This window comes from Zootoca vivipara, chromosome 3, assembly GCF_965207765.1.
Source record: "Zootoca vivipara chromosome 3, rZooViv2.hap1.1, whole genome shotgun sequence".
Taxonomy (NCBI): domain Eukaryota; kingdom Metazoa; phylum Chordata; class Lepidosauria; order Squamata; family Lacertidae; genus Zootoca; species Zootoca vivipara.
In genome coordinates this window covers 72,149,376-72,177,224 of record NC_142586.1, presented here as the reverse complement: position 1 = coordinate 72,177,224, position 27,849 = coordinate 72,149,376, and the positions used below count along the sequence as shown (strand labels likewise).

The 27,849-nt window shown below is 42.2% G+C and overlaps 1 protein-coding gene across 1 annotated transcript; it reads left to right on the top strand.

Moving 5' to 3' along the window:
• Positions 1–1,571: 1,571 nt before the first annotated feature.
• LOC148686300 (polypeptide N-acetylgalactosaminyltransferase 2-like) lies at positions 1,572–16,269 on the top strand. The gene is made up of 8 exons (XM_088666433.1): positions 1,572–1,723; positions 4,312–4,415; positions 5,780–5,906; positions 7,100–7,192; positions 8,678–8,761; positions 11,253–11,379; positions 14,326–14,445; positions 15,989–16,269. The coding sequence occupies exons 1-8, from the start codon at positions 1,671–1,673 to the stop codon at positions 16,142–16,144; spliced, it is 864 nt and encodes a 287-aa protein (XP_088522559.1). The 5' UTR covers positions 1,572–1,670; the 3' UTR covers positions 16,145–16,269.
• The last annotated feature ends 11,580 nt before the right edge of the window (positions 16,270–27,849 follow it).

Sequence of the window (27,849 nt, the reverse complement as noted above, 5' to 3'; positions counted from 1 at the left end):
TGCAAGTAAGTTGAGCTTGTATCTTAATTGGTATATTGCTTCTGATAGCCTACAGATTTGCTAAGCAGAGGAGGGCATATGAATAAGGAACGGTGCATGTATACATATGTAGAAGAAACAGTTGAGTCTCATTTTGCTTCTGCTATCAAACTAATTAGCCTATTATGCACATTTTACCATTGGACTTCATTTTCGACTGAAATTCAGTGAATTATTCTGACACTTCTAACCAATTTCCAGTCCCCTTGTGTATAGTCTAGCAAGATAAGCAGAGTCCCTTAGCCTTAGGGAAATAAAATGGCTTCTTGTACAAAGCCTCAAATTACAGAAGAATTATTTAAATGCTTCTGGACGGTGTTTAGGTATGACCTGGGAAATACATATTCCAAAAGTATGCCGCTTTCCTTCTGGGGAAAATAAAATAATTCTTCATCAAAGGAAAATTTGGAAATGCATAATTGTCTAACTTTTTAAGGGTCAGATATCCAGCAATTACAAAAGGATTATAAATCGCACTTGTGGCACATGCAGAATATTCCTTGTTGCAACCATCTGGGGTAACAAGAATATCTGTCTCTCCTGTATTACATTTAAATTGTGCTTTTCCACCCAGGAGAACAAGTTGAAGAACATGGTTCTTCCCCTCCCTATTAACTTCACAACAACCCTTTGCAGTAGGCTAGGTTGAGAGTGTGTGGCTGGCCCAAGGTCAGTCTGGGGATTTCAGCTTGGGTCTTCACAATCCTAGTCCTACACTGTAATCACTGATTCTTCGTTAGTAGAAGCTTGTCTGTAAGCTCCATGTCAGCAGAATTTCTGTAACAGCTAGCAGCTGGTCTCTGCACATGTGGCACTGGAGTTTTGGTTAGTAGTTGCAAGCTATTTGCAAGCTACTAACCATAACTCCAGTAGTTATGGTTGCAAGCTATTTCTGACTGTTTTTGCAGAGCAGTCGGAATAATTTACGTCTCACAACTATTGTCCTAATTTAGCGTTAGTAAGTGAAGAAATGCACAGGGGAAAGCAGCCTTAATTTCATTCTGATTTCCCCTAGCCCAGCCAGTGGATCCGAGTAATGGGCTCTGATCTTGGTCACTTTGGCCCTCTTAAGTGCACACAGGGAGGAACAGACAAGCCAGGACCTCTGTATAACACTACATCTTAACCTGGAATTGTTACCTCAGTTTGTAGCCATTATTTGTTCTTGGCTTGCTCATTGTCCTTTGTTGCAGCAAAACAACACAGTCCCTGATTAATTCAAAACACTTTCCTCTCTGCATCAGCAGAGAGGAAACAAACAATCCCAAAAGATGCATTCGTTGTAAGCCCTTAGCGCGGTTTACAAATCACACGTGGTTCCATGTTTGTGAATGAGCTGGAAATCACATGCATTCTTCCTGTTCTTTCATTCTCGTGCACAGCAAGACTTCCACACTGTTTAATTTAACTTTAGAACCCTTGCTTGTCATTACATGCAAATGAGAAACCATAGTTTGAAGCAAAACTTTGGTCTGTTTTAAACACGGCTCCTTCAAACCATGGGTCCAAAAGCTAAAAGAAAGAAAATGTTGTAATATCCGATCTGCACTATTGTAACTTTCTCTTTTCCCTCCCCACCTCCGCACTGCCTTTTAGGCTTTGATTGGAATTTGGTATTCAAGTGGGATTACATGACACCTGAGCAAAGAAGAGCACGGCAAGGAAACCCAGTTGCTCCCATAAAGTATGTTCCTGCCACCACCCTTCCCCTCACAAAACAATGTTGTGGTTCTTAGTAAGTGCAACTTTGAGTTACCATCTCCCCAGGTTATGCTTGGCAGACTGCTCTTGAATTATTTTGCACATCACAAACTCTAAACGCAGGAGGAAACTCTTGCAAATTAAAGTCTCGACTTGAAATATGGCAGGCTGGTACTTGAAGTCAAATATTGCTAACTGTGTATTAAATACCAGAACTTTGCTGTGGTAGTGATATTGAGTCATCTGAGACTTACCATTGGAAAACATAAAAGGTATAACCTTACATTTAAGGTGAGGTTGAACTGCCCGCAAGGAAGGAGAAATTGAAAACTGTTTTATGAACCTTAGTGATTTTCTGTTGTGCACAACATACCAAGAAAGCCACGTAGAAAATGAGTTAATACAAGACTCCTTAAACAGTAGTGGTCTCACAAAACGGATAGCTTACTAATTTAATTCATAAGTTGCTGCTCTACCCAAATAGCATAAAGTGAGCATACAAATTATTATTGTGTACACAGTTTGATTCTTATTACTATCGAACTTTTAAACTATTAACTTCTAAACCAAAGATGGCTAACCAGTGGGCAATCTCTGGCCTCCTAGAAGGGTTTCTGGTGGGTCTTTGGGGACCCCTTCAATTTTTGCAGCTGCTTCTTCTTCTTCTTCTTCTTCTTCTTCTTCTTCTTCTTCTTCTTCTTCTTCTTCTTCTTCTTCTTCTGAAACTGTGTTCCATGGGTGTTTGGCTGTTTGTGTTTTGTTGTTTGGCAGGGCTGAATTTCCTTTGTACAGTCACTGCAAGAGGCAGCTGCCACTTCCTTTATTAAGAGCTCCTTCCTCTTTAAGGGAGCTTCTGCAATGCTTAGCATCCTTTGTGCCAATGCCTAATGAATGAAGACATATCTCTCTTCCCTAGAGTAGCTGAAGTCCCTTGCTGGGAAGGATGAGCAGATATGGTTCTGATATAGCTCAAAAACAGAGATTTGCTATGATCTTGTGATGGATTGCAGGTGGTGCATCCTTCCCTTCCTTTCCGCTTCCTTTGTCAGCCCCTTCCCAGAAGGGAGCAGCACTCTGAAGCAAACAAAACGTAACCCACTCAACGCATCATCCCTTGGCCTTCTAAGGAGGAGCTTCCCCCTTCCCTTGCATTCCACACCCACTGCCTGCAGGGAGGGAGAGAAGATGCAAGTTTGGAATGAGGGTGGAGCCAGGCTGCTGAGACTGGTCCCAGCTGCACTTTGCATTTCCTTGGGATCAAGGAAAAAATAATCCAAAAAAGGAAAGGTTGAGCATGCAAAGTGCAGTCCATGTAATTGCTGCTTTGATTTTCCCACCCCCACCCCCAGGCAAGGTGTTTCCCCAGCTTGACTCCCCTCCCATCTCAATATGTGCCTGATACTGGCTAGTTTTGTTTTTGTTTTCAGTTTCAAAAACAGGATTCATTTTTAGCTTGGTGTGGTTGAGTGCCCCACACCCACCCACCACCAGAAATAAAATGGCAGCAGTCTGAACTTTACATGGGAAATGAGAGCAGCTTCTGGGGTGTGTGGTTTGCATGAGTTGGTGTGTGGATTGTGCGAGAGAGCAAGAGGCTGTCCACACCCACTTTGGCCACACCATGGAATGTACCCTTCAGAGGGCTGGCCAAGGGTGAATCCTTGGGCCAAGAAACGGTTAGCCACCCCTGTTTTGAACTGTTGCACTGTGTGTGTTCCATGCAGGTCCTAAATTTGTTCTCTGCATACAACTCTGTTTCACGGGATATCTGCTGTCACTTTAAATTAATGTAAATTTCTTTTCCTTCAGAATGATTGATATGCTTAAAAGTTGGCAGGGGATCTCTTACAATTCCAGTGGTCAGAGGTGTGGGATCTCTGTGCCACAGAAGTTCTTATCCCTCCCCATGAACACAAGAAGCAGAATAACCAAATGTACATAACTCATATCTAAGGCAAAGAATGCTTTGAGCAGAATACGCGTTATCCTGAATTTAAATCGATAAATGGGATAGATTTGTATGTTGGTTTGTAAAATACTTAAAGAACTTCAGAGGGCAAAGAATTATATTTTCACATATCTCAAGCTATAACTTGCTCTAGGGCACATCATACTAATTTATGATAATATACAGGAGCAGGAAGGAGCCTTAACAAGCCTTGGACTTGCACGCTTCTCCCCCACTGTGCACAGTCCAAAGGAAGACTGTAGCAGAATTCATTTTCAGTTTGAATTTCAGCTTCTTGTATAATCTGAACTAGGAATCCTAGTTTCTGACTATTTACAGTCAGTTTCAGAACAAGCTTGCAGATATCATTTTTCAATTTCTAGGAATAGCCACATCTACTTCCAAGAAATCTGAGAAATGGTCAACCAGGAATCAGTCTTAACCACATTAGTTATGTGATAACGTGTTTTAGAGCAGTAGCATGTGCAGATAGCTAGAACTGAGCAAAATGGCCTATTTAAGGTATGAACAGAAAATGCTTTGTTGAAGAGTCTTCGTATCCGATTATCCTGTGCCAGTATGCAATGTTCAGTTTCCCTCTTTTATCCCTCCTGTTTCTTTAGAACACCAATGATAGCTGGCGGACTCTTTGTGATGGACAAATTTTATTTTGAAGAGCTGGGAAAATATGATATGATGATGGATGTATGGGGTGGAGAAAATCTAGGTAAGAATCTTTCTGCATAGAATTCTCTCTTGAAGAAAAGCAAATTATACTGTAACCTAATTTTTGTGAGTTCATGGCCTTGAATTCACTGTCTGGAGTGGGTTAAAATGACAGCTAATACTTTAAGTGGATTATTGGCAAAAATTCAGCCACAACAGGGCTGCATTCTAAAATTAGAGCTTTATGTTGAAAAATAAAAGCTGAGGGGACTTCTTTGTACAAGGGAGAAGCAGAAAAAAAACTTAAGAGATTTTAGTCTTTAAACAAGTCATGCATAATTTGAAAACACCATTCTGTGTTAATTAAAATGTAGCAAAAGTGTGTCATTTAGCAGGGTTTTAAAAACGTTCCACACTTTTAAAAACTTAAAGTAGGGCACACACAGCACAGTTCATGGGTTTCATTTTCTTGTGAATACTTTAAGGAATCTATTGTAAAGTAGTTACTTGAGGGATGAGCTAATTAATTTTGATTATCATTCCTAGTAGACACTTGGCACCTTAGCCGAAGATGGATTGTGATTTTATATCTCTCTTACACCATCAAATATTGATTCCCCCCCCCTCCCATGCTAGCACTTTAGTTATTGGTCCTTATTTCAAGGTGTTAATGTAAGAGTCAAGAAATACGAATGTTCACATAGTCATGGTGTAGCCTATTGAATGTTGGAATTTAAACATTTTTAATTACCTAATTGTAAGTACAAAGAGTACTTCTTTCTCTGGGTGAGCATTCTAAATAATTTGTACTGATGACATAAGCTTGTCCTGTTTGCTGTATTTAGGAAAGAAAGGGAGTACATTAACCTGATCCAAAATGGGAATTTGAGAGGTGAAGTAGCAGGTGTGCCATAAGTGTTGACATGAGGGGCACATAAAAATAGCAGAGGGTAGAAAGAACTGGAACAAAAGTAGCAATTTTGTTCTTACTGATTCTGAGGGAAGTGGTTGCCATCTACATTGTTGCAGTATATAAGAATATAGAAACCACGTGGGAGAGACAAGCTTGATTCTTGCAGAAATGTGTCCCACCCCCATGACATTGATGTGTTTCTTATCATTCAAACTTGCTCTTCTAGTGTGAAGTTGCTTCAGTGTGCACAAATTACTGACGCAACATGGGATAATAACCTCAGAGGACTAGGCAATCACACTGCTTCCATAGCCTACAAATCCATATTAAAGACCAAAAGGAAGAAAATAAATGGGAAATGTTGATTCAGATATTCCTGCGCATTTGTGTGCATGCACAGCCCCTCTCCCATTGCAGTATCAGTGGGAATGTTTGGAGGAACAGAGAACTAACTATTTCTGAATTCTTGTCTTCTTCTTTTTTATTATCTATTGCTTGTTTCCCAATGACAGAGATTTCATTCCGTGTTTGGCAGTGCGGAGGGAGCCTAGAAATAATCCCATGCAGCAGAGTTGGCCACGTGTTCCGAAAACAACACCCTTATACCTTCCCAGGAGGAAGTGGTACTGTTTTTGCAAGGTAACGGTCAAGAGATTGCTTTAAGTAAACCAATGAAACCAAAGATGATTAGCTTATAATTAGCTGGCAGAGCTCTTTATCAAAGAGTAAGATGCTATTGAGGCTTTAAAAAAAAGTCTCTTAATACACCTTAAACTACTGTCAGAATAACTAAATGCGTTAACCATTAGCAAACATTCCCTGGTATGGGGCAACAATTCTGCGCTACACTGGTGGTATAGTTTTTCTCCTTCAAAGACCAATGACATCGGTCGATAAGGTTGTTGAAGAAAGTAACCATATTATAGAAAAGTGCTGGGAAACAAAATCAATTTAGGGAATTCCGATATTGCCAATATTGATGATCAAACCAACCATTGAAAGTGTGACAAGTCCTAATTGTTGTTAGAAGGTTTAGGGGTTGATCTCACTGATACAGCAAATCTTTTCAAATTTACTGTAATTTCAGGCCAGTGTAGAGAAAGCAAAGCTGAACATGACTTGTTAGGCCTAGCTACAATGTTCATGGTTAGGAAAGGCAGCAGAAAAATGAAAGTATATTGCCAAATATTTGTGTAAGTACTTCCACCAATAATATTTATTGTATTGCAGGTGAAGATAAAATAGAAGGTTTTGAATAAATTCCATTGAGCATCAATCAATGCATATTGAATTAATAAAGATGTTTGGATTTCAGCCTGTTTCTATGACAACGAGAAAAAGTTGGGAATCAAAATGTACCCGAATATGTTAGAGTTGTTAGTATAAAAGAGGAAGAGTACGCATATGCCCATGTTTGGTATCAAGGTCCTTGGGTTAGCCAGCACTGATCAGATGCTAAGTGTATCGGAAGTACAGTAGGACATGAAATCAAAATGAATCCTCAAACAATATTACTGGGAGCAATAAAAAGACAAATTGGAAAGGAACATGCCGTGCTAGTTGTGAACATGTTAACCTCAAAATGTATCTTACTGACAATGGCACGGAAATCAGTTTTTCTACAAACGCTTGGTCAATGGAGAAGGAAGATCCTCATTTTTATGAGCAAGATCATGACCTAAAGGAGGGAAAGAATGAAACTTGTCTATTATTTGGTTCCTGCAGCATCTTTCATGTTCAAGGATCTGCAGTACTCAGATAGCAAGGGAATGAGGACCCTGCCACAGTAATAAGAGCAAAAATAATATAACATTATTATGGTATATTTCCAGAAATACACGTAGAGCAGCAGAAGTCTGGATGGATGAATACAAAAACTTCTATTATGCAGCAGTGCCTTCAGCCAGAAATGTACCTTATGGCAAGTAAGTGTAATTACTCCTCTCCTCTTGTTAATGCCTTTTGAGATTGCCTTTCGGAGGTGGCCTGGATTTAAAATACTATAAAGTTAATGCTTAAAGTATCATTGGCTATAGAAATACAGTTTCACATGTCTCCAGAGAAGGGCATCAGTGAAGGTTTCAGTCCCACCTTATGGTCAGAGATAAGAAAGATTTGAGGGAAGTTCCCAGAATCCAGAATTTTCTGTACCTAGCTCTCTCCCTTAAGGGAACTTTGCTTCCTGGCTTCTCAGGCCCCTCCTTGCTGCTCAAGGGGTAGTTGGCTAGCCAGAAATTGCGGCCTCAGGTGGCACCAACCAACTGGTAATCTGCAGAGCAACACAAAACCGGAAAGCCATCGAGGCTTCTGTAGGGGAAGCAGCAAATGGATGTGAAGCCAATTGCTCTCATTATCTAGGAATGCCTCCTAGCAGCACTCGGTGATCATGACTGAGACTAGTGACTGCCCCTTTCCTTATCAAGAGTGAGGGCTTGAGGATACCGTGTGACAACTCGCAGCATTCCCTTTTAGAGGTTTTGCATTCTCCCTGGTCCTCTGAGGACGGGCAATTTATGGTTTTGTGTTGTTGGTTTTTAACTCCTCCCTCCTCCCCTGCATCCCTCTATTCAGCCTTCTGAGCCCAATAAAATCCCTGTTGGAAGCACTCTACCAACTGTTTCTCAGGCTCCTATCTTTCAGCTGACCACTGACATTCTCACAACAAATAAAGGAAGCTTTGTTGGCAGATATGTATGTGGAGCTAAGGGGTCACCTTACTGCTATCCTTTCTGACTTGCCTGCAGCAAAACCTTCACAGAACAGACAGTTGCAGCTCCACAACAAAAGGGTCTCCCATCCACATTCAGCCCCCCCCCCCCACATCAGACTGAACTTGCTCCAGGCTCCCTTAACCCTTTTGACAGTCCGCAAGGGACAGCTAACATTTATCCATTATTGCAACACCCTCCTCTAGCACCAGCACTGGGCTCACTGGATCCCTTCGTTAACCCTGAATATGATCCGGGGGAGTGGAGTTGAGGGATCTCGGGTGGAAGAACAAACCTCATACTTTCTATTTAACATGTTCCTCACTGAAGCTCTTCTCCAGCAGCAAGAGAAAGAAGCATTGGTTCATGCCTGAAAGGTAGTTCTGTGTTGCTGGATGAGGGGCATCAGGTCTAGCCCTGTTTTGGGCTGCTCCAATTAATCACCATAGTTTATCCAGCTTAACAAGCTTTTCCCATTTAGTTATGGTTAGGGAAGTGTCTGTTTCTGTGTCTTGTCTGAGCAACCTGTTGGAGCTTGGCTAGGACTCTGGGAGCTTTCCCTCAAGTTCTCTTTTCTGCCTTTGACCACAAGGTGGCACCCTGAGTGATGCTCTTTCTCCAGCGACACAGAACTACCCTTGAGTTAGGAACCAACAGTTCATTTAATATACGGTAGCTGATAAACACTGTTTCTCTCAATAGTATTCAAAGCCGAATGGAGTTGAGAAGGAGACTTAACTGCAAACCATTCAAGTGGTATCTTGAAAATGTGTACCCTGAGCTAAGGTGAGTGATCTATTTTATACAAGTGATGTTTGCTGTTGCCTTTCAGCAAATTGGGGGGGGGGGACTATCCTTTCCTCATTAAACTTTTATTTTGTGACTTTTGTCCATCTGTTTTAATACCTTCAAAATGCAGCTTGTACATCAAGTGTGACAGTGTTGCTAGGAATAGGTTTGCTGCTTTTGTAAATCCATGATAAACTAAAAACACAACACGTACCGTGTTTCTCACATTTTAAGATGTCCCTATAAAATAAGACATGGCACGATTTTCTGGAGGCAATAAAATATAAGGCATCCCCCCAAAATAAGACATGCTGAGTGGGAGCAGTGGTGGGAGCAGGTCTGCATGGCGGTTTTGCAGCGTGCGCCTCGCCGAGCGCTGCTGTTTCTCCCGGGTCCCGCTCAGTCGGGACTCTGCGCGGTGCGTACTACTGTCCTTGCCGGCTCCCGCTGAGTCGGGGCTCGGCACAGCGCACGCAGCTGTCTTTGCCGGCTCTTTCTTGAATGAATCCTCCACCCCGAATTCGACCAAGCCCAGAACAGCCTGCCAATCACACCGACGAGCAACCGACGTCGCTTGCTCCCAGCGGTTGTGAAGGGGCGGGGCTCCGCTTGTGAGCAGGCCGGGGGGAGGGTGAGAGCAGAAGCGGCCATTGGGTGAGAGGCGTTTCGCGCCTGAAATGGCCGCCGCCGCCGAACAATGGACGAGCCTATGGCAGGAGCAGGGCCCACCGCGGCCGGTCCTGTCGCCATGGGTGGGGAAAACGAGGCTGAAAGCCAGCAAGGCCCCGCAGACCGGGCCGACGGAGAGTCGCGGCTCAACCTGTTGGACATTTGCGGGGTGTGCGGCCAGAACATCCAGAGCCGGCGGCCCAAGCTGCTGCCGTGCCTCCACTCGTTCTGCGTGCGCTGCCTACCCCCTCCGCATCGCTACCTCATGCTGCCGCCTTCCGCTGCACCTTCGCCGGGCGCTGGCGGCCCCAAAGACCCGCCGCTGCCTCCGCCGCCGCCTTTGCTTCAGCCTTCCCCGGCCCCCTCGTCGCCCGTCGCCACTCCGCCCTCGCCGCTGCACTGCAACCCGGGTAAGGAAGCCCGCGCGGCGGCCGTGTCACGACTGGGGGGTGAGGAGGAGAAGGGCTCGTAGTTATCTCAGAGAGGGAGAGCCCCGATCCAGCGGGAGCCGGCAAGGGAAGCAGCGCGCGCCGCACCGAGCCCGACCCAGCTAAACTCTGAAAGCTTAAAAAATTAAAAAGCTTAAGAAAAAAAAATAAGACATCCCCTGAAAATAAGCCATGGCGGGTTTTTTTGGAGTAAAAATAAATATAAGACATGACTTAAAATGTGAGAAACACGGTAGCATATACATGTTTATTTATTTATTTAATTCCTTCCTTCCTTTCATCTAAGGCAGGCATAGGCAAACTCTGCCCTCCAGATGTTTTTGGCCTACAACTCCCTAGCTAGCAGGACCAGTGGTCAGCGATGACGGGAATTGTAGACTCAGAACATCTGGAGGGCCAAGTTTGCCTATGCCTGATCTAAGGAGTTCAAAGTGGTGTCCTATACTGTTGGCTGGGACAGGAAGCAAAGTTGCCTTTCTGCCATTTAGCCTAGGCTGGACTAGGAGGCTGCTTCAGAGGCCAGCTGCTGCTTGCCAATCACAAAAGCTAACATTTCATGTCCCTATTCCCATCTGCACCTAAAAAGCAGCTGAAGATCGGAATATACAGACCCAGATGGCTTACTAGGCTGGGTCCCAACCACAAAGTTTCTGGTTCAAGCCATGTATTTCCCATACTATATAAAAGTCACATGGATAATTTTTCTTCTTCTATGTGTGGTCACTTCTAGGGGAATAATCTGGGAGAGGGATCAACTCCTTATTTCATACTCATAATTACTAAAGTAGATAGAATCCATGTTTTTCCTGTTGTACATATAAATGTGAATTTAACTGGACGGGGCGAAAAAACATTGAGGAATAACTAATTCATGTTTAGTTATGGCACATTGGGAGTTTCTGCCGTGACAGTACTTTAAACCAGATCAGTGTGAAGTAATTTCTCATCTCTTGTCAATTGTCATTCTGGATGCAGTTCAGTTTATTTTAGCTGCTTCATCGGGTATGTTATGGGGAGAAAGTGGGATTTGAAAGAATAATTTGAATGCCTATATTCAAGGTTACAAGGCAGAGAGATGCACAGCACATTGAGTATTTTTCTACTCTCTGCTGTACCCCCATAAATGTTGTTAGAAGAACTGCTTATTGGAAAACTTCCTGTGGTGCAGTTGGCTGCTGTTGAGTCATTTATCTTCAAATCCAGGGGAATTTAAAATGCAGTTTTGGGGGCGGCTGAGAGAGCTACCAACAGGAAAGCTCTAGAAAAGAATTGCATTGTGTTGCCTCTGAATTTTACTCAAACATAGAGTGGTTTTTAATATTGAAGGATGTTTGGAATTCTAAACTATTTTGTGGTGTTTTTCTTTTCAGGGTACCTGATCACCAAGATATAGCTTTTGGGGCCTTGCAGCAAGGAACCAATTGCCTTGACACTTTAGGCCATTTTGCAGATGGCGTTGTTGGTGTTTATGAATGTCATAATGCCGGGGGAAACCAGGTTAGTAATCACAGGTTCATAAGTGGCAATAAATTAAATTCACTACATGTCAGAAACATGACTGATGGGAAAATCACATGTTATATTCTTTATCACCCCAAAGAAAGTAGGTTTATTACTATATTACTCTTTTAAGTCTTTCAGACCTGCCTATTTTGTTAAATTGTGTTTTGGTCACTTTTCTTTCTGGCATTTGCCAAATATGGCTTTGTGGATTTCCGCTTGTGTTAAGGGGATATGACATGACAAACGAAAGGATACTGGATAATTTAACTTTTGCGGGCTGTAAATAGACTTAACTTCTCATTGTTTGTGCAGATACAGAAACTTAACATATAGACATTTGAAGTATTACTTCATCCCTCTGAGACTTTGCCTGCAAGCATTTTTTTTTCATGTTGAGGATAAGGTGGGTGAATGAATTGGTTGAGTGTATATGCGTATGAGAGAGACATTCTTACTTTTAGAACACGGATTTCCATTAACAGCTCTTGAACCTCAGGGTTAAACATCATTAAACAGCTACCGATGAAATGGGGCCTTAAACGAGAGAACACAAAGCTGACATTTTCAAAATTCATGCCTTTTTGCTTCACATTGAGATGATGTGCAGAGGTGATGTCAATAAACTTACGTATTTATTTCCATATCCCATGGAGTGCATGGGGGGATTGTTTGGCCGAGTGAAAAGAAATAAAATATATGGCATGGATACAGGAGCACAAATTCCATGGGCTGAATGGGAAGTGGAGTGTGCTCTAAACTGAATCCAGACAAAATAGTACAGAACAGACCTCAAGCAGTGGATGCATTAAGTACCTGTGGGCATCTTTTCCTGAAGCAGAGTTACAGTGAAATTGTTCTCATCTTGCAACTTAGTGTTGCAACTTCAGTTGCCTTTTCTCCCTTGGCTTGTGAAGGTCATTGTTTGGGAATAGCTCCATCTTGTGGTCAAAGGCAGGAGTAGTGGAACTTAAGGAAAGTAGCCAACTCCCACTTTTTTTGTTCCCACAATTCAGATCACTCCTGCCTTTTTGTCAAAGCAGAACGCTTTCCTTTAGCTCCTGGCCCTTACTTCTCCTTAAGCTTGTAAATTTTATCTTTTTCTAACTGCAGCCATTCATTAAATGTCTCCTCCTTGTTCCATTCTCCTCTTGGCTACCCATGCTGTCTGCAACTTGGAAGCCCTCATTCTCTTCTTCTCTCTAGCCCTCCTTTCCCTCCACCCTAGCCTGCTGTTTTCTTCCACAGTCTTTTTTCTACATTTGTTTTGCCTCAATCTTTTTCCACACTGTCTCCCTCCCCATTCGCTATGAGTGTTGCTACATTTTGGAAATACTTTAAGCTGCCTTAATAGTTGAGGAACGAGTCTCCACTTAGACGTGTCAGATCATGTGGGAAATAAAATTAAGCTGGCGGAATGAAAACCAAGAATAATTGTTTGTTAAACGTACAACCTTCTACTTGGAAAAGATATGCTTGTAATACCCTTTAGTATCTCATGCTTCACATAGTTTTTCAGTATTTTTAATTCAGGGGCTGGCTTGCGCATTAATCATTTTAAAACACTGTTACCAAATGGCTTCTTTGCAAAACCCCATTAGTCATGTCAATTGCTTGGTGGTGCCTTTGTCCTAATCTGACTCGTAGTACAATCAGATTTCATTTGCTGCCACTTCCCAGAAGTAAGCTGCATGTTTCTTTATTGAAAATGACATGGTGCTGCTGCAGTTCTGCATTTGAAATATTCCTATGGAAGAGCCCGGTGCTTAAAGTGTAGTTAGCAGAGGCGTAGATCTTGATCATCTCCAATGATGGGAAATTGCACTTCAAGCCAAGTTCAAGATGGAACAAGACCCTCAATAGGCATTACCTATGTGGCCGATACTCATCAGCAATGGCCTGGTGTACGTGCTGAAAGGGACGCGGGTGGCGTTGTGGTCTAAACCACTGAGCCTCTTGGGCTTGCCGATCGGAAGGTTGGCGGTTCAAATCCCTGCAATGGAGTGAGCTCCCGTTGCTCTGTCCCAGCTCCTGCCAACCTAGCACTTTGAAAGCATGCCACTGCAAGTAAATAAATAGGTACCACTGCGGCGGGACGGTAAACACCATTTCCGTGCGCTCTGGTTTCCGTCACAGTGTTCCGTTGCACCAGAAGCGGTTTAGTCCTGCTGGCCACATGACCCAGAAAGCTGTCTGTGGACAAACGCCGGCTCTCTCAGCCTGAAAATCAAGATGAGCGCTGCAACCCTATAGTCGTCTTTGACTTGACTTAACTGTCCAGGGGACCTTTACCTTATGTGCTGAAATGCAGGTTTTATAAGAGAGAGGGGTGTAAAATGTCACTGGCAGTTCAAACGTTGTCTATGAGTCTTTCCTGCTTCTTACTTTCTTAGGGGTGAAGCAAAACCTTAAAATTCATTCAATACATTTAGATATTCCCAGAAGGTAGGATCCAGTTGTATGATGGTGTGCTGTGCCGCCAGCAGAGGGCAGTATAGGACAACTGTCTCCAGTTCATCTTAAAGCTGTATTGCACTTAAAGGTAAAGGTAAATGGACCCCTGACCATTAGGTCCAGTCATGACCGATTCTGGGGTTGCGGCGCTCATCACGTATTATTGGCCAAGGGAGCTGGCGTACAGATTCCAGGTCATGTGGCCAGCATGACAAAGCCGCTTCTGGTAACTTACAGATTCACAATTCCAGGATTAATATTGGATTCCAAAGCACCATCTAAAATCATTGGGGCAGAGTTCTCAAATGTTTCTCCCTAGGTGGTGGTGGTGGTGGTGGTGGGGAATACCACAATTTGCATTTCAGAACAGACACTTCTGTCTTTGTAAGAGCCTTTTCTTGTATTAGAAGAATTTTGTAACAAGTAAATGAAATGTTTTGCAAGCATTCTGCATGGATATAACTATATGTCATTTCCTTTCTGTTGCAGGAATGGGCCTTAACAAAGGACAAGTCAGTGAAACATATGGATTTGTGCCTTACTGTTGTAGACCGAGCTCCTGGCTCACTCATTAAACTTCAGGGCTGTAGAGAAAATGATGGTAGACAGGTCAGTACACAGAATACAGCCATGTGCAAATAGGGCTGAGAGCACACCAATACCATGTGCGCCCTTGTAGTTATTTATTACTCTTCCCTGTGCCTTGTTCTGCCTCCTACCTTTCCATAGGATATTATACATGGATTTCTGGCAGTAGAGCAGTGTTAGGGTTTGTGTCACTGAATCACTTTGCCCATTGGGTTGGCTGCTGTGAGACTCATTGTATTATTATTAGTAGTAGTAGTACTAGTAGTAGTATACTAACATGAGTTTGACCAAACTGCAGGAGGCAGTGGAAGACAGGAGTGCCTGGCATGCTCTGGTCCATGGGGTCACGAAGAGTCAGACACAACTAAACTACTAAAGAACAACAGTAGTAGTATACTGCCCTTCATACTTTGATCTCAGGGAAGTTCACAGCATATAAATACAACATAAAACAATAAAAACATATTAAAACCAAAACAATAACCCCATCACCCACTCTCACAAACACATTTAATAATAATAAGAACAACAACAGCAACAACAATTTATTTATACCCTGCCCATCTGGCCGAGTTTCCCCAGCCACTCTGGGCAGCTCCCAATCGATTGTTAAAAACAGTACAGCATTAAATATTAAAAACTTCCCTAAACAGGGCTGCCTTCAGATGTCTTCTAAAAGTCGGATAGTTGTTTATTTCCTTGACATCTGATGGGAGGGCGTTCCACAGGGTGGGTGCCACTACCGAGAAGGCCCTCTGTCTGGTTCCCTGTAACCTCACTTCTCGCAATGAGGGAACCGCCCGAAGGCCCTCTGCACTGGAACTTGGTGTCTGGGCTGAATGATGGGGGTGGAGATAGGATGTTATTCAGCCAAAGGCCTGGTTGAAGAGGAATGATATATAATGAAGGTGCCAGGTAAGCCTCCCTGGGGAGAGCATTCCACAAGCAGTAGAAATAAATAAATCCTTATATAATAATAATAATAATAATAATAATAATAATAATAATAATAATAATAATTTATTATTTATACCCCGCCCATCTGGGCGGCTTCCAACAGAAAATGAAATAAAATAATCTATTAAACATTAAAAGCCTCCCTAAACAGGGCTGCCTTCAGATGTCTTCTAAAAATCTGGTAGCTGTTTTTCTCTCCGACATCTGATGGGAGGGCGTTCCACAGCGCGGGCGCCACCACCGCCACTTAGGTTTCATTCACCTCCCAGCATTTAATCTCCCACTCTAGTATTCCAGGGGCTTTCAGCTTCCATTTGGGAAGTTTATGTGAACAATACTAAAGGAAAATTTACAGCCACAGTGGGTTTGCAAAGTAAATTTAACAGTAATGACTTTAAGGACTTAAAATTATTTGCTGTATGGAAAATAGATGGTAGACAAAATAACCCTAGAAAATACTGGGCTTTAAAATCAACATTTATCTAAGTGCAATAACATTTAAATCTTCTTCTTCTTCTTCTTCTTCTTCTTCTTCTTCTTCTTCTTCTTCTTCTTCTTCTTCTTCTTCTTCTTCTTCTTCTTCTTCTTCTTCTTCTTCTTCTTCTAGAAATGGGAACAGATTGAAAGCAACGCAAAACTGAGGCATGTGGGCAGTAACCTCTGCTTAGACAGCCGAAATGCCAAAAACGGTGGTCTGACGGTTGAAGTCTGCAATCCCTCGCTATCGCAGCAGTGGAAGTTCACGCTGAACCTGCAGCAGTAGTAGGGCTTGCTCAGGAGGACTGTTCCCGTTTCCGAAACCTTGGGCAACATTTTGATTGCATTACTGATACTTTATATACCTCAGTATTCCATCTTTGTCTGAAAGTAGGCGACAAGTGAACAAAAGGGAAGCAAGCGAACTGGGGACCGTGCCATTGCCTGGTCCAACGTAGCTGCTGCACGACTCGCTCCCTTCCACCGCAAAGGCTCACCAGTTCCTTTCCAGCATCAAGCTAAATCCTTCCACAGCAGATGAATAAGATTCCTAGGAAAAAACAGATGTACAGTAGTAGGAAACTGATTTCAACACACAGAAGAGGGGGAGGGTGGGAGAGAGGGAGGGAGGGAGGGACTGCTGGGGAGGGAAGCAAAATGTTTGGAGAAGATCATTGGCAGTCTCCATTTTACATAGAAATCAGTGTTCATGGTTTCCAGAAATCAAAGCATTTTGAAGGTTTTTTGCCATGTGTACTTGGTATATTTCACCATGGACTTTTCTATGACAGAACTCTTAAATATAAACATTATATATGTTTATATATAAATATATATATATAAAATATATATTGTCAAAATTTTCAACTTTCTATCAATTTTTCACCATCCTGTAATTTATCCCAAAAACAAACAGAACAAAGAAAAGCAATTTAACACTTTTCTGGGAAGTGGACTGGACAGTTGGTAGAAGAACAAAACTTTGTGAAGATGCAGGTTTGTGCTGCTGAGTTGTGTTCATGCAAACACTGGATGTTTCTGCTTTGTGGAGTGTGCCTATTTTTTTATTTTATTTTTTGCGCTTCCTCCTCCTGGGAAATGCCGGACCTCTGCAGAGGAGGGTGATCAAGTGGCAGAAAGGAGCTCGCATGCTTCATCTCACCAGCATTGTCACCTCTGGTTGGGGAATTCATGCCATGCGCTCTGGATACCTATAAACTTGGTATTTGTATTGGGCAATTTTGGGCTACTTAAAAAGATTAGTTTGGCCTTCTTTAAATAATGCAGCTGGGAGGGTTTAGTCTTCAGGTTGTGTTCTTATCAATACATGCTTCTTTTAAAAAGTTCTCTGACAGCACAAGATCACAATAGCCTTCTCGTGGAAGCATGGGCAGCTACCTACTGAATATCAACATTTCAGCTGTTACGCCTCTGCTTTTGGGGGGGCAGGGGTTGTCATGGTCTGGGCTTTTTCTTTACACCTGTGTCCTGTTTTTTTTTTAAAAAAAAACCTGGTGTTTCAAACTTGGCTGGAGGAAAATAATCTGAGTACATTGGAAAGAGCCATTTCAATCCAACTGCTGTTTTTATATCAAGGTAATGCTGACATCTTTGCCTGTAAATTCCCCCTCCCCCTTTCTTAAAAACACAGCTTATGTAAGATTTTAACGGTGCCCTCTGGTGATTACAAAGGACAAAGACAAATTATTATGCAATCATGTTTTGACAGTGTTCTCTTCCAGCTACATAGGTCTGAAGAGTGTTCCATGAACTGTATTTTCCCTTATAGCTGCAGTATTTGCCACAAAATGCTTCCATTGACACAAAGGCTTTGACATTTGCCGTACCGGTTTAAAACAGGCTGATGAACTGTTATATGACATGCTTGTGATCTCTGCAGGTAGTATTCGGAGGTGTCATATGAATTCTACATGGTTTGAATCCACATTGCTTTTTCCTTGAATGTGGATTTGTGCATATAATCCTCTTCCAGACCAAATTTCCTTCTGCCACACTGCAACTTCCCATGTATATCCTATATACATACGACCTTGGCAACAAAAAGAGAGAAACTTTGGACTTGAGTTTTTCAAGATTCGCTTTATTTTCAGCCACCCAACACTTGACATGAAAAATATTAGTGAAGATGAAGATGGTGATATTTTAATATTTGAGGGAATATGCATTCAACTCACAACTATACAGCCAACTGGTTATAATCGAGTGCTTTTGGGAAAACATCTTAATGAAGGGGAGCTAAAATATTAACCTTTTTTGTGATTTAAAAGCTAGCAGGCAAACCAGCTGCTGTTTTCTAAAATAATAGAAGTTTTCTGCCTTGACTGTTAACCTAACCACAGTTGCTAGTAAGTTTTATTAATAATATCTCCCCGCTCCAGAAACTCTAATGTCGTCTATGTATTATAAAATGAGAATATGTTCTTAAAATTCTAGAGATCCTACGCAGACAGTATCTCCATGCTGAGACCGCAAATTGTGGGTGATGGATGAGAATGGAAATAGGGTAATGTGGTGTTAGCTATGTTTACATGACACAGTGTGCCAAAGTTATTTACTGTGACTTCATGCTTTTTTTAAAGTCTATGGATTTCTGGTGCTATGCACCAACGACTGCTGCTGCACAGATCCTCTGTCAGTGGGGTGTACTAAGGGGCACTGTGTGAAAACCTTTGACATGAACGGAGGGTGTGCCGTTGCAGCCAGTGGCAGATACTGACCTTAGGTATCAGAAATAGCCAACATCTCTCCCCCACCCCTACCCCGCTTCCTTTTATAATAAATCACTAGGAGACCTGGAAACATTGCAATGCTATCTGTGCTAACCTTATCTGAGTGTCTTCAAAGCAAAAATGATGGGGGTACATGTCAATTTTCTTTTGCAAATCAGATGTCATTTGGAAACTGTCGTTTCAGTTGGTTCTTTAAAATCTGCTGTACAGAGCTTGTACTTTGTTCATTTTATAGATGGAAACCATCCTTGAAAAAAAACCTGTTTGTTTAACTTAAGGAAATAAATACTTTATAGATAAGATAGCAAGGTTTGCTGCCATTCTGTTTTTGTGTACACTCAGGAACCATAGCTGCCAACTCTCCCGTTTTCCCCGGGAAAACCCCTTTTTTACTTACCTTTTCCCAGTGGTTCCCCCGTATCACTTCGTCTCCCGTTTTTCTCCGTTATTTTCTCCTGCCGGCGGCCATTTTTTTTCTTTCCGATTTGCCCTTCTATGGGCACAAAAAATGACCACCGCCAGTTTCAAAAGTCGCATCTACGCATGTCCGGAAGTGCATAGACGTGACTTCCGGTGTTGGCGGCGGCCATTTTTGGTGCCCATAGAAGGGCAAAGCGACACCGGAAGTTACATTGACGCAACTTCCGGTGTCAAATGGCTGCCGGTCCCGGATTCTGCAGTCCGGAACTTGGAAGGTAAGTCAGGAACTGGCCCCAGAATACATGAACTTCAGACCACTTGATCTCCTTGGCTAGCCAGCGTTCTTAACGGTGACTTAGTTCGGACATTGCTTTTAACCATAAATTAAATTCAACTATGGTTTTAAAGTGAACGTGTGCAGCATTCCTCCGCGCTGCTTCCTTTCCTGAATGGAGTGAACCAAAAGAGGCTGGATTGCCATTACATGTGGACCTTGTGGGTGGCTTCTCTCCTAACAAGCCATGGCGGTACATTTGTGTTTTGTTACACAAGTAATAAACTACAAGCACTAGTCTGCACATTTTTAAAAAGCCAGCTCCTGGTTTGTTTCTTCCATGCGGTGAAGAAAGGTGGGGGAGGCACACTGCAGGGACTTTTGCACCAGCATGCTGCTCATTCACACGAATCCTAAGTTTTTCATATAAGCTATAGTTTAATAGGCAAACCAGGCCTGTGTTTTTGTAAACCAATTTTGCAGATCCAAAGAATGCTTGAGGCATTTCCAATCAGGGAGGTGCATCCGTTTGATTGGGTCTTTTGATTTTACTTTGAACAGCAAACATTCACGCTGTATCTGAAACCGCTTCTGAATCTCTCTTCGTTTCCAAAGAGATTTGTCATGGATTTGAAAAACACCAAGGATGCTTTGAATTGGTTCATGGTGCTTTGGATTTGATTTCATGAATTTGTTTCATGAGTTGCTGAAGGTAGAAGGCTTCCACCGTGGCCACTAGACAGTATGGTTGCATCTAATGTAGATTGAAGAGGAAGCTACGTTCCTTACCAGAAACATTCTATTTCCACCTCCTCCAATTCCTTGCCATTTCTACTAATGTAATACTATATTACTATCTGTAACACCTGCTGAAGTTCATCACAACTTTGAAACAGATTTCAAGTTGTGTAAGTTTGCCTTTCTTTGCTCAGGACAACTTGGGCTCCCCTTAACTTTCCCATCAAGCCACAGCTGAGACGCTATTTGTATCAAATGTTAGAATAGCCTGTTGCTATTTCCTGGAGGTGGGGTCAATATCCAGAACCAAGTATCTGGAAAAGTGAAGGGATTGCAGAGCAATAGTTGGCCTGCCAGGTAGTAGATTTCCAGTGTTCTCACCTGTTCTCACCTCCCTACCTATAACTCTGCCACATGTATGCCCTTCACAATCGATGCTTGCTGTTGAGAACCATAATTTACTCTCCCTTGCCCAAGCAGGGAATCAAAATGCTAGGCACAATTGTAGTCAATGGTGTCCTTGCATTGGTGGACTTCCCCCCTCTTCTCTCCTGCATCGCCCAAATCTGCTTCAGAGGATTGGGAAACCCTCCAGTGTAGATTACAATCTAGAGAGCTTTATTATCCTGTAGGGTGGCATGGGGGATAATTGTTTGGGGCTTTAATGAAAACCCTTCGCCAGTTATTGAGAAAATAAATTCCATTCAAAACTTACCAAGATATATTTTTCCTCCAATTCTAATGGGTCGGGTGCAGAGGGTTTTTGTTGTTGTTGCACTTACCTGTGAGTGCCCTTGCTTTTCATTCTACAAATGGACTGCAGCCTGCCCAGGTGCCCATTAAAGCCCTGGGGAAGAGACCACGAAGCCACTCTTCCCTCAGATGGTGTGGACAGCCAGGGAGGCTGCACAGGGCTGGTGAAATGTTTACCAGAAAGAAATAACACACCTTGTCCGCGGTCACCTTGCTGTGATAAGGTAAAATCAAAATCCTGCACCCATCCAGTTCTAAAGATTTCCTAACGAGGCAGAAAAACGCCGACCTTTTTAGAAATTGGACCACGCAGCACTACTCTCAGAGTAGGAGTGGGTAACCTGTAACCCTAGATGCACAGCCTTCGTCATCCTGTAGCTGACTGCGGTTGATAGAAATTGGGAGTCCAACAATATCAGGAGGTCCACGTGCTCCCTGTCCTTTCTTAAGAAGGAAAGCAACCATGTTCCTGCATGTAAGTACTGCAAACCTTGGGGGCCTTGGTGGAAAGGTGGTGTATCAATGCAAAAACTATTATTACACTGCTGAAACTGTTACATTCCCAATGTCACAACATGTGACTTAACAGATATGAGCTCTAATAATTATAGCCATTGTGGATGAGATAGAATTCATTGAGTTACAGAAACAGACTGGATTGTGCCCAAGAGTGGCTTCTGTGCATAAGATGAGATAAACAGTTTTTGCCAATTACCACTGCATTGTGCAAATGGAAGTGCCTGGCACTAACGTAAAGCCACAGTTGGATGCATTCCAGTGTTTCTGCAATCATTGCACATAATGCTTGCCTAATTGGTTGTGTGTGTCCTATGCCTTTCTTCCAGTGAAATCTCCCGTGCCGAATTGTCAGATCTAATGTGTGGTTATTGCTGGTGCCTTTGCCAATGACAGGGACACATGATATCTTCAGCCATGTGTTCAGATATTTTTAGCTGGACAGCATGAATCAAGAATTGTAATTTGGCTTCCCAGCACAGCAGCGTGAGCAACCAGTTCCTAGTTCCGGCTCCACTTGAGCCTGCTGCATCTTGTGGCTAGCAAATCATGTCTACATACCCCACTTGGTATGCTTTTAAAAAATAGAAATACAGTGGTACCTCGGAAGTCAAATGGAATCCGTTCCGGAAGTCCATTTGACTTCCAAAACGTTCAAAAATCAAGGCACAGCTTCTGATTGGCTGCAGGATGCTCCTGCAGCCAATCGGAAGCTGCGTTGGACGTTCAGGTTCCAAAAAACATTTGCAAACCGGAACACTCACTTCCAGGTTTGCGGCGTTCAGGAGCCAAAATGTTTGAGTCTCAAGGTGTTCGACTTCCGAGGTACAACAGTAACTAAAAATCCAGCATGCTACTGGTGAGAATGGAATTTATGAAAAAGCAGTGCATCTGCTTAAGCCAAATTCTGGGCATTTGAAATTAAGATAATGAAATTAAGATAATTTCAAAATGTTTGACTTCAAAATTTGAGTTATATATTTGAGTGCTTCTGACTGCTTGGAAATTGTTTGTTGATAGGTATCAAATGCCATAAGCTGACAATTTTCAAATCCTACCAGTTTTTCCAATAATAGCTCTCAAAGATCAGATACCATTGCCTGGAAAATATCACATACTGTCAAAATACTGAGCCCCATCGGATAAATCAAATACGGCCAAGTAACAAGAAACATACCAGTTGTTTATCCAAACTGTCAGGTATCAAATTTGAGCTTTGAACAGGTCGGTTCTTTGTGGCTGATGGGATTCGTTAGATTGGGGATGGGGAACCTGTGGCTTTCCAGATGTTTATAGACCAACTCCTATCAGCCCCATTCAGCATAGCCAATGGTCAGGGATGCTGGGAATTGGAGTCCCATAACATCTGAAGGACCAGAGGTTCCCCCTCCCCTGCTTCAGATGTTTAATCATGTCCTCCACCCTTCCCTCCAGCAAAAATGAGACGAGAGAAGATGTAATCTATATTTGACTGTATTTCAAAGTTGTTGATTGTAAACAAACTTTGCATTGGGAAGGGGGAAATCACATGACAAGATATCAGAGTGATACTATAAATCCATTCAGTTGTTTTGTTACCACACTTCACATTTTGGAACTCAGAATTTAGCTTATGGTGTAGAAAACTTGTAAAAATTTTATTGCAAGCGTGCCTTTGTGTAGAACAAAAACCATAGTCACAAAAGTTAGGTCCTCACATGAACCAAGGAGCCAGGAATACTGATGGGAACGTTCGCTTAGGGTCCCCACACATGCATTTCCTGAACAAATACAGATAGAGAGATAGAGAGAGATATGTATAAAATTGATCTTAAAAGTTTCAAACCAAATGGTAAACAAAACAGCACCGCACATTTAAATCTATCATTGACATTGTTTAACAGAACATTTTTTGGGGAAGAAAATGGAAGCTTGCAACTGAACTGCTATCATTGTCGTGTTGTGAGCATAGCCTGATAATACAAGGGTAGTTGAATGCACTTTTCACAACAACAGCACTACAATAGTGTTCTGTACAGTCATTTCATTTGATGGAATGTAAGTTGCAAAGGTGGAAAGAACTAAAAGTTTTTTTCAAAAAAAAATTTAGCTCATAGGGCTTCCTTCCAGAACATGATTTCCTCTGTGTTGCCTTTGCCTGTTTAAGTGACAACAAATCCCAAGATCTTTTTTGTGTGCCTTGACTGGTGCTATCTCAACCATAACTTTCTAGTGCACCAAAGGGGAAATTGCAAAGGCTGGTTGTATTAAAAACCACTTGTAGGGTTTGTTTGTTTGTTTTTGTGGGGAAAAGAGAACTTAATAACCAGAAGCTGAGCCATTCCTAAACCAGAACAATTGAAATTGGTGAAGGAAGCCACTAAAACTTCACTCTTCCTTTCAGATTTCTCAGCACTTCTGGTTCCTTTGAAACCACCTCGTCCCACATATATCAGCCATCATACCATAACTGCTAAGTTGGTTTAGTTTGGCCAGAAACAAACAAATAAATTTTTCGGTCAGTTTCACTTTTGCTCTCCAGTATACAGATTTCATAAATAAACCTCTCTCCAGGTCAGATTGTCAAAGTGGCTACAGAATCAGAGCCCAGGAAACAAAACAAGCTGTAAAGTGTATAGTGGGAACAATCTGAGTTGAATGTCCAACTGTTTGCATCTTCCCCTTGTACCAATTGCACGAGCAGCAGCATTCCATGCTTGCGGCGAAGTGTGGAGTCTCTGCTAATTGTACACCTTGATGCGGATTAATTCGTAAAACTTTGCTACAAAACTGGGAACATGGGAGGCTGCCTTATACTGAGTCGGACCGTTCATTTGGTCCATTTTGCTCAGTACTGTCTACACTGACTGGCAGCAGCTTCCCTGGGTTTCAGGCAGGAGTTGCTCCCAGCCCAGCCCTTACTGGAGATGCCAGGGACTGAATTTGGAATCCTCTGCATGTCAAGTAGATGCTCCAGCCACACTTCCCAAAGCTCTGTCCTTTGGGGTTCTCCATAAATGGCACCAAAAGTTCTGATCCGAGGTGGGGAAGACAGGCTCACTAGCATTTCTGCCCTCTGGAGACCCCTCTGAGTGCTGCCTCAAACTTATCTGCAGCATTGCCCCTTCCTTGCTTGGGATACAAACATCTCGTGCTGCTACCCAATTTGTGCTGTTCCCATCTTGTCTTCTGCTCAGAAGGATTTTTGCCATCTCCCATCATCTTTGCCTAGATAGCTCTTGTCTTCATCTAGCAAACATCCTGCCCCAATATAATAACAGGTTATCAAGAAATAGGGCTGGTTTCCTGATTAAATTATTACACGTGATTGGCAAATATCTATTTCTGGAAACAGGTGAATAGTTGAAGGGAGTGACATTTTTATACACACCACATCTAATACAGTTCTACTTCTTAGTGATATGTAGGTATACTTGAACAGGGCTCCAGAGAGCTGTTTATGCCATGTGCAGTTTAAAAAGCCTACCAAGATCCCATTAAGCACAATAGAATTTACCAAAAAGAAAAATGCAGCATACAGTAAAAAAGCATGGTGGCTGATGGGATACCTCTGATATCTTTGCCACAATAGGTTGCCCTGTCACAGTGATTGCCATCAATATACCCTGTCTTGATTTGGATGAGATTTACACACATGCCTACATAACTAAATGGCCAAAGTTCAACGCTCGAAAATGATTTGCATTTTCATACTTGCACGGGTGTAACTTGAGGGGTTGAACTGGTACCTCCTGGCCTAAGCACTTGCAGGAGAGTAAGTTGAAAATGGCTTCTAAGGAACCAATGGTGCTTTTAAAAAAAATCAAGGCTCCTGACACACACGTTAACGAGGAATTTTGGTACGGAAATTGTTTTAAAAAGAAATGGCATTTAATAACACAAAATTGAACTGCTTGAAATCAGGGTGCATAGGAATTGACTGTTTAGTTTAAAAATCTAAGAAAACTTACTTCAAAGGCAGACGTATGCATATAGTAAGTGCTTTTGAAGAGGATGGGTGTTGCTTCCTTACTTGGCGAAAGCTGCCGTTGCCTCAGGGTATTTGTACATGGGCCGCGATGGTGGATTTTAATGCTCAAGACCCACCGCAAATTCTCTGGCGAGCTCATATCTCCTAGTCAGGTTGAATTTATTTTCTAAAGGCAGTGAACTGCAGTGTGGCTATGGATTATTAGCCTTGTGGCCAAAAGAAAAAGGTCTGTTGCAACATCATGGGGTACCAGCTCATCAACACTTTTGAGGTTCATCCCAAGACCCAAATCTGGAAAAGTTGGGGAAGACACTGTGTGAGGCTGTGATCAGTGAGGTTTTCTTCTGAGTTAATGTGTAATAGGATTACACTGTAAGCCTTAGGAAGGTCTGTCACATCTTTCAAAATCCACAGTAAAGCCTACATTAATATCTGGGATATTGCTGGCTTTGCTACTCTCTTCGAACAGTGGATCGGAACTCCTCTTTTTCCCTCTGCTCTTGTCTCTTAAACTTATTACAGGGTCGAAACAAACTATAAAAATTCCTTCCAGTAGCACCTTAGAGACCAACTAAGTTTGTCATTGGTATGATCTTTCGTGTGCATGCACACTTCTTCAGATACACCCTCAGATGCAACTTCCTCAGATGCACACGAAAGCTCATACCAATGACAAACTTAGTTGGTCTCTAAGGTGCTCCTGGAAAGAATTTTTTTTATTTTGTTTCGACTACGGCTACCTACCTGTAATTATTACAGGGTGTTACTTTGCTTTATATCTGAGAAGGCTCTTTCACAGAGAGTATGAGAAGACAACAGAATGGAAGGAAGACTAAGGAGGTCTTTCAAATCTATACATACTACCCTGTTTCTCCGAAAATAGGACGTAGCCATAAAATAAGCCGTAGCAGGATTTTCAAGCATTCAAGGAATATAAACCATACCCCGAAAAGAAGGTATAGTGATAGGCACAGCAGCAATGCCAGCCGCAGCAGGAGGAGGAGGAGGGGAAAAAATAAGACATCCCCTGAAAATAAGCCATAGTGCGTTTTTTTTGAGGAAAAATAAATATAAGACAGTGTCTTATTTTTGGAGAAACAAGGTAATAGTTTGTTACGACGCAATGATAAGGTGTTACTTCTAATATCTCTGTTATGAACCTCACTGAGCAGCAGTGCTTTTTTTCTGGGGGTACTCAAGGGTATGTGATAGCTGCACCTTTTTTTTCCTAAAAGAAAAGCACTGTAACAACTTCATAGTGAGTACTGACACCTTTTTTTCTAAAAGAAAAGCACTGCTGAGCATCAATATTAAAGCTCACCATTTAACTTTGAAAGGTATCTATTGAGCAGGTTTAGCTGCAGAGCTGTTGGGCTACAGATCTTCCTCTGGAGGTTGGCATCTAGGAAGGGACAAGTTGGTCAGTTTTGCTTTTATCTCATTTTCTTATTTTTCTAGTCTTGAATTCAGTTCAGCGCATGTCTGCATCAGTTTCCATATATATACTGTATGTCACAAAACGAGCCTGTAGTGTGCATATCTCCTAATGTATGCTTCATATATGCAATCTTGCCCAAGACACACATTTTTTGCAACACAATTTCCCCATCTGTAAGGCATTTTTAATGTTATTTTCACTAATGTGCATTTTTATACTCTGTGTATTTTGGATTTTTTGTTTGTTTCCTGGTTGGACCACAACATCACAAATTTTGGAGAAGTGTGAATTTTAAAGGATAGCTTCATTTTAATCATGTATTATTTCAATGAGTGTGAATTAAGGTAGGCATGCATTAAAATGCAAAGTGAACTGACTTTCACCCCATTCCTATTTGAACCTCACCTATAAGAACATTTCTGTAGAGTTTTGTTAATGTCCTCATTTCCAATCATTTCATTAGCCTGTGGCCCTTAGTAGCTCCTGCAGGCGATGATTGCTTAGCCCAGTCACCTTCCATTTTCCTTGCTGCTAGTTTTCTATTTGGAAAGCCTACATTTTGTCCCATTGCAGTGCGCAACACTGAAAATCACTACCAGGCAAAAGAACAAGAAGCATTTTGTCTATTCTGAGCATAGTATTCAGAACCATAACTTTCTAGTGCATGGAGATCTCACACAGCTTTGGAAGCTCGTGAGAAGTAAATATGAATTACTGCAGAGAATAGGCAGCCAGCTGCTCAACAGGCTCAACCCTTTCATCTTATTAGACTTTCATGTTAGATATGCAATGCTGAGAGACACCTCCATTGGTAGCAGAAGGCAGTGAAGAAATAGTGCTAGAATTGTCAAATATGGTGCCCTAAGATTCACTAGGATCTTGGGCATGGAATGTAACTTTGTATGCAAAAAGGAATGGTCATAAACATCAGCAATGCCACCAGATCTCATAAGAGAATTGGTGAAAACAACTACTAACAAGCTGTAAGCTCGATTGTGGACACTTGGTCATATAGACCAGATGCACACAATATTCAAGGGTGTATCTCCTGTTGCTCGGTCCCTGCTCCTGCCAACCTAGCAGTTCGAAAGCACGTCAAAGTGCAAGTAGATAAATAGGTACCGCTCTGGTG